General features: G+C 36.1%; 1 protein-coding gene across 2 annotated transcripts; it reads right to left on the bottom strand.

The window, feature by feature from the left end:
* Positions 1-152: 152 nt before the first annotated feature.
* Positions 153-6,678, bottom strand: LOC142633541 (O-fucosyltransferase 15-like). 2 transcript variants are annotated; one of them, XM_075807779.1, is made up of 10 exons: positions 6,187-6,678; positions 5,725-5,814; positions 5,507-5,606; positions 5,262-5,323; positions 4,998-5,086; positions 4,050-4,170; positions 3,824-3,967; positions 3,349-3,683; positions 2,391-2,631; positions 153-704 (listed from the first exon to the last, which is right to left on the bottom strand). In XM_075807779.1, the coding sequence occupies exons 1-10, from the start codon at positions 6,577-6,579 to the stop codon at positions 396-398; spliced, it is 1,884 nt and encodes a 627-aa protein (XP_075663894.1). In that variant the 5' UTR covers positions 6,580-6,678; the 3' UTR covers positions 153-395. The 2 variants fall into 2 exon arrangements, with proteins under 2 accessions (XP_075663894.1, XP_075663895.1); XM_075807780.1 differs by having other exon boundaries at positions 5,772-5,814; positions 6,187-6,326.
* Between the last annotated feature and the right edge of the window lie 381 nt (positions 6,679-7,059).

Raw genomic sequence — 7,059 nt, forward strand, 5'->3', positions numbered from 1 at the left:
ACCCTCGCCTGCATTGAGTTTGAGTCTCGCCACATCCCTCATGTCAGATAACTTTCTCAATAAATTTGACACTTTACACTTAAAATTTAATATAAACTAAATTTATTTATCAACATCCATTTTGGGAAAGGACTTTGATGACATGAGCTAATGAATAAAAAAATGGCTGCTTATAATTTTTTTTTTCCAAAGGTATAATATTTATCAGATGTCCTTTTTCCCTGTCACAGCTTCCAAAAACTAATGAACATTCAATGGTTTAAACTATAACCGGCACAAAGCCTGAATCATAACAAAAGAATGACAATGAATGTTATAAATTACAATTAGTATTTTAACATTAGAACCACAGAAAATACCCTAGTCTACTTCAAAAAAAAAAGAAAAGAAATGCATTAGTCTGTCCTGCACATACACTCTTTACATCGTGGATACCGGTAAACACTCCTTGCCGTCGGTCTTGTCTGGACATGTTTAGTTTGTCTAATTGCCTTCCTCACTCTCTGCTCAAACACGCGCCATTCAATAGTGTTGTTCTTCAAAAAGATGCTTGCAAGCCTGCGTTTGTTTGGCCGTATTGTTGGCATTTTCCCTCCACCATAGTATATTCGAAACCCAGACACTAAAGATGAAAACTGACTCCCTGAATCGGTCATAGCAAATGCATCTGCAGCAGTGGAGCCTATGAAGTCCAGGGCAGCTAACTACAGAAGAAATAAACTCATTATTCTTCAATCAATTGATAGGAACAGGGAAAACAAATTAAACTTGTTATGTATAGTACATAACATGTACATGAACTTGTCCATTCATGAAATCATATGTTGCTGCAAGATAACTAAAAGAGAAGAAAGAAGCACCACCATCAATGTGAGTGCCAAGGTACTAGGTTGAGAACTGGAATTGGTTGAAAATTCCAAAAGAGCTTAGCTAACAACTATAAATATTCTTTAAAAAACTAGCCAACAATCATCCTTGACCATGTACATATTTTTCTGCTATTTCAGGCTATTACAAGACTATAAGGCATAAGCACAGGCTTAGTTCAATCTGGTACCAAAAGAGAAACCTACTTGATGCTTTTTCCAATGAAAGCTAAAGTATCTAGAGTTGCTTTCCATATGAAAGTCAAATAGATATAGGATTATTTTGGAGTCCGACACAAGCAAACCAACAATGAAATTCTTGTTGGCTGGTAAGTCCAGGTCCATCACGTGGTGAGCAGTTTCCCAAGGGTCTTCAAGATTTTTTAGTTCTAAAGGTTGTCTTATGTCCAATACTATGTCCTCTCATTGCAAAGATGACCATCATGGTTTGAAAGGTATTTAGACATTTTAGAGTGAATTTACCAATTAGGTCCTCTCAAATAGACAATTTGATTAGAAGTTTTTACAAGGTGTGACATGACATTTATAGCACCAATTCAAAAAAGGTATTTAGCCATTTTAGAGTGAACTACCAGTTATAGCATTTCAGGGGGAAAAAAAGACATTTATGGAAAATTCATTTTCTTCCTGAATTCGTGTCTCATTCATCAATTATGACATGCTTGATATAAAAATTTATCCTCTAACTTAGATGAGGTTTGAATTCTTTTTCAGGTGTAACCACTTCAGAAAATTCATGAGGCACTGGGACAAATTTTTTCTATAATATTGTTTTCTTGAGAATTAGATCAATAATTAATGGTGGAATATTTTTAGCTGTCATGCATCAGACTGCACGTCCACTGAACTGTTATTCACAAGTTTTGAGCCTTCATCTAACAAGACTTTATTAGTTATACAGCACAGAATTAATTCAATTCAAGTGTTTAAGAAATAAAACTTGATCATCTCATCCCCCACACCCCCCCCCCCCCAAACAAAAAAAAAACCTGTATTATATGCTAACTGATTCAACAATATGAGTTTGGATCATCAGTGCCAAAACCCAAAAATCCAAAATTAGCACTAAAAACTTTTTTTTTTTTTTAAACCATTAGCTAGCTCTTGTGCAAGGAAAAAAAAAGATGACATCAAAGTTTTCTTCTCCTTTCCGTCCATGGTGAATCTTGTATTTGAAAAAAAAACAGATTAAGAAAAGACATTAAATCAATGGACAACTATCACTTTGATAGTGGTTTCACAATTACCCTTATTATATGCTTTGACAATTGAAGAGTGGACAGTCACTCATTTGATTTCTTTCAATTTTATTGTCAAAGGTAACATAGGAAATAATATAGTTAATGCTTTGACAACTGAAAAATGGCATTCATTTTGGGACATAAAAAAGGGGAAATGAGGACATTCATTATGGGACTGAGGGAGTATGCAAGTAACTGAAATCACACTTAAGCTGGACAACAACAACAACAATAACAATAATAATAAAAGCAATGCTATTACCTGAGATGAAAAATTCATGAATGGTTCAAGTTCAGTTGATGAAAGCAGCTTCTCTTTAGTAACCAATTTAGGATACAAGCTGGTCAAAGCAGCCAATCTTGACTGACCTCCATATATTTGTGAGCCTGCCACAAATATATGGGTCTTACGTTTGAAACCAAGAGCAGCAAGTAAAAGTATTGCTTCCTCAGGAGTTAAAGGACAAAGGCCTTCTGATCTGAGTTCTATAGGAGAAGGTAACCTGTACAGATTTAAACATTTTGATTAGATAATAAACAAATGTTGATGACAGATAGCGCTTTATTTTCTCTCTTTTTCTTCCTAAGACATAAGGCAGAAAATGTGGGTGTTTCTGTTGTGAAATAATCTGATTACGCAAGATTAAAGAAGAGAGAAAAGAAATGAACACAGAGATTGTACATGGTTCGGCAGTGTGCCTACATCCACAGGTGGTAACAGGCAGAAAGTAACAGTATAAAATAGGGAGATTATAACAGTAGCACAAAGCACTCTCACAAAACCCAAACCCCATATACACCTAGAGAGCTCTCTCTCTCACACAAAGAATAGAGAAATCACTATTCTATAGCTCTAATATTTCAGCACGCTCCCAAGAAACAATTGCCACAAAACCACATGAATATGTCTAAGCTTTTGTCAGCTCAATATTGGGTTTTCCACACTAGTCTAGGGCCAACTAATTCAATTCCTAGTCTAACTAGGACTTGGTTGGTCAATGTGTCTTGACTAAGTCAAGCCACTGACATAACAGTTTCTTTAATTAGTAAAATTGAGTCTTTAAAATGTCTATGAAGCTTCACAAATATTGAAAACAAGCCAAATAGAATGACAAACTAAAACCAAAATAAACCAGCCATATATTCACACACACACACACACACACACACACACACACATATATAAAACAAATATAAAGCAAAAATGACATGGCACATACTTTGTGGTCTTCTTGATCTGTGTCAATGCAGGGAAATGGATTTCACGATATGCTTCCAACTCCTGTCTCTCTTCTTCACCACCACCAAATTCACATAAAGAATGAGCCACCATATCAATTTCAAATCTCAAGTGTACAGCTAGATATCTGGAAGGTTTCTTAGCACGACTGCTGCTTTCCTTCTTATTTGATACTGCAGATGGACCAATAAGATAATGATCCAATGGCCCAGTGTCACCTGCATGCTGGCGTAACCTTTGAAGAAGCAAAGCACCAGTTTCTTGTATTTTAGGAACAAATCGCAGGGCGTGAAAATTACATCTGCATCGAAGTCTCTATATGAAGTTCCCCAATTAGGAAGAGCAAAGTAGGCGAAAAGGTCATAACAAACTAAGGAAGCCCAAGTAACAATGACAGTCCAATAAATCTATCGGAAACTTGTAATAGACTGGAATGTCAAAGGCTAGTGATTTACCTGCAACTGAAACGGTATAGGGTCAAATGCCAAGCGATTCCCAAATCCAAGAAAATGGACAACTCTATTTTTAAATAGAATAGGGAGAATCATCTTCAAGTAAAAACTTGGCTTTGCCTCTTTCATGATATCTTCATCTGTCACCTGGGACAGCATTTCAAGAATCACCATGAATAACCCATCATTTGGAATTAATACTTAATACTCATTAATTTGAGGAACTTACAACACTACCAATAGCCTCCAAATCTAATGACTGCAGATCCTTAGGAAGTTCCTTCACTATCCGAATATCAGGAGTCAAGTAGTTAATAAAATGCTCCTCCTGATAGATATCGCTGAATTGACTATGAAATTATACAATTTGATATTGTCACATTTCCATCTAAAGTTAAAAATAAATATTAAAAAAAAAAAACCCACACAATCTAAAACCAATATAAGTCACTAAATAATATTGGAAAAAAAAAAAAACACACACACACACACACACACACACATACATGAAGCAATTCCAATTAGAATACATGATCGACAATAACCATTACAGAAAAACACATACACACAAACACCAAGGGCAAACTATAACACCTCCTTTCCCCCACCATTCATACTAATATCACCACTATTGTAGGATGATTCAATGCATACGCCTAAAAAAAATAGAACAATATTAAAAAAGGACTTCTATGTAAAAATATATTCTAAATAATCAAGTTCATTTATGTCTTATCTGCTTAGTCTTTTGGGCTAAGTAGTCGTTTAACATTATATCAAAGCCAATTTTGTTTGTTCTTGTCACCACATGCCAGACTCATTTATCCTTGTTTTGGTTTCAGATAGGTCATCAGACCTGTTTGTCTTTGTTTCAGTTTCTATTACATCTGGAAGTGAGAAAATGGGGTTAAGAAATACAATATTAATTGGGTGAATACTTGGTTACAGGTATATGTATTATTGGGCCTCTCCACCTACTAGCTTAAGCTTTTGAGTTGGATGCTTTAACATTCTAAAAGCTCAGATGATTTTGAATCCAGCCACTGAATATAGCCCTTTCCTAATGCAAGAGCACAATCGCCATGGCAAAAAGAAACAATTGAAACAAATAATGTGATTGGGGAAAAGAAGAGGAAGAAAAAAAGAACAAAGAACAATAAAAAAAGAAGCATGTCACCTTGCATCTCTCCATATGCTACTGTACAAAAATCTGGGAATAACAAGAGTTGAATTAAGCAAACGCGCGACCATGACAGCATTACAAACCTGTTGCAAATCAGAATGACATTAGAAATACAAAAGGTACTCATAAAAATAAATTGCTCCTTTAGAAGCAAAGCCTTTTCTTTTCTAAAGAATAATGCAGATTCATCATTATTGAGATTGGGATACATGAAGAGTAATCATAACAGCAAATATTTGATCCAAAGGCATTACTTACAGCAACTCGCTGCTGGTTAATCCCTCCGTTTGCAGTTACCAAAATGTACCCATTATTTCCCTCTATTACAATATCAAAGAAAATGCTTTGTGAGAACCAGCTTAAAACGTTAGATCCATGTTTTTAACAATATTTAAGATACCCATGCACACACATACAAATGCATTCACAGCAGTCACCCATGCAAAAACTTTCACACACACACACACACACGCATGCAGAGGGATAGAGAGATAAAGAGTCACCACTAGGTTCCCAGTTACGTTGATCAGCACAAGGTCTCCAAGCAGAAGCAGGAACAAACGGCTCCTGCCACAAATCTTTTGGCTCACGTTTATTCGCTCCCTGTGTGTCATAGCACAAATCCAATGAAATCATGCAAAAACACTTAAAGGGGGGAAAAATAGTGTTCTTCCTCTATAGAATTATAAGTAGAGACAAGTTAAAACTGATATCCAAATACCTCGGCCAAGGCATGGGCAGCCAAAGCCAACAACCTTCCGTAAATACCTTTCTGGGGTCTTTTACCTTTAGCATACTTTCTCGAATTTTCCTGCAAACATTTCCAATTAAAGAAACCAAAATGAAAATCTCAATAACCTCAAGACATCAATTTTCCTAACCTTTCTTAAACTTTTCAACATACATCACTGCTCCTAACTAACATCAATTATGTTTTCTTTCTAAATTGAGTTAAAGATATTGTCAATGCATGCTTATCAACAATTCATTACAATTTTCTCACTTGTTCTCACATTTCGCATGTCAAAAATTCAATTCTTTTTTATATCAATCCCAACCTGAAATATCATAAACCTCAAATTCCAAATAGCATTTCTATTCGATACAATAATGGAAATTCTAATCTTTTTCAATAAAACATAGCTCTTTTTCAAAAATTCAAAATTGATATTTCATAACATACCTGAACCAAAACCGAATTCTCCGAAACCCGAGTTTTAGAATCAGGATCAGGTCGTCGATCCTGTAATCGCAAAAGCATAATCCAATTGACGAAGAAAAACAAAGCCACCAATCCAATCAGAGCCACAGCTCCTTTCACTCGCTTTCGACTGTACCACGCTTTCGCAGCCCTTCGCTTCTTCACCTTCAGATCCCAAAACGACGCCGCCTCCGCCGCCGCATGACGGGATCGAGTCGGAGTGGCGGGCGAGTTTGGCCGGGCGTGGAACGAGCTGGACCGGGACCGGCCCGAACCGCCGGTCTCGTAGTCGAGAGAAGCGTTTTGGTGCTGGTTCAGCTTACTGTTGGATTGGAGATCTAGAGTGGAGTCTGAGAGGGTACGGGTTGACGCCATGGGTCGGGAGATCCGACCCGAATGCAATGAATGCGTTTTTTGGTGTTGCGGAATTGAATTGAATGTTGGGAAAGAAGTGCCAAAGAATGGGAGCGTTTGGATATTTGAAGACTGTTCACTCAGCTCGCGGTTTTTTCGTTTGTTTTTCGCTGTCGTTTTGTATTCTTGAATTGAATTCTATGCCGTTTACCTTCTTTCTTTATTTATTTTGAGTCCGGTCAATGTATGCCTTTAGGCACACATTCACCATCCATTTTGAGAAAATTTTTATGGAGAATTGAAAAAACTGTCAAAACAGTTAATTTTTATTTTTTGGTTCCATAAAAAGCTTTCTAAAATGGTTTATTAATGTATGCCTTAAAGACACACGTGAGTAAATCTCTTATTTTATAGGTAGCTTTATAACAATTGCTTGCTTTTTTTTTATTTAATGTAATTTATTAGGCGAATTTGCAATTTACATCTTAAAGTTTTGGAAAA

Source organism: Castanea sativa, chromosome 5 (assembly GCF_040712315.1).
Source record: "Castanea sativa cultivar Marrone di Chiusa Pesio chromosome 5, ASM4071231v1".
Taxonomy (NCBI): Eukaryota; Viridiplantae; Streptophyta; class Magnoliopsida; order Fagales; family Fagaceae; genus Castanea; species Castanea sativa.

Bases quoted from the DNA above. Each gene is read 5' to 3' on its own strand.
- LOC142633541 (XM_075807779.1), bottom strand. From the start codon at position 6,579: ATGGCGTCAACCCGTACCCTCTCAGACTCCACTCTAGATCTCCAATCC. The intron at 5,815-6,186 runs GTATGTTATGAA...AAATGTTTGCAG, and splicing joins AGAATTCGGTTTTGGTTCAG to GAAAATTCGAGAAAGTATGC. The intron at 3,968-4,049 runs GTAAGTTCCTCA...ATGCTGTCCCAG, and splicing joins TGGAGGCTATTGGTAGTGTT to GTGACAGATGAAGATATCAT.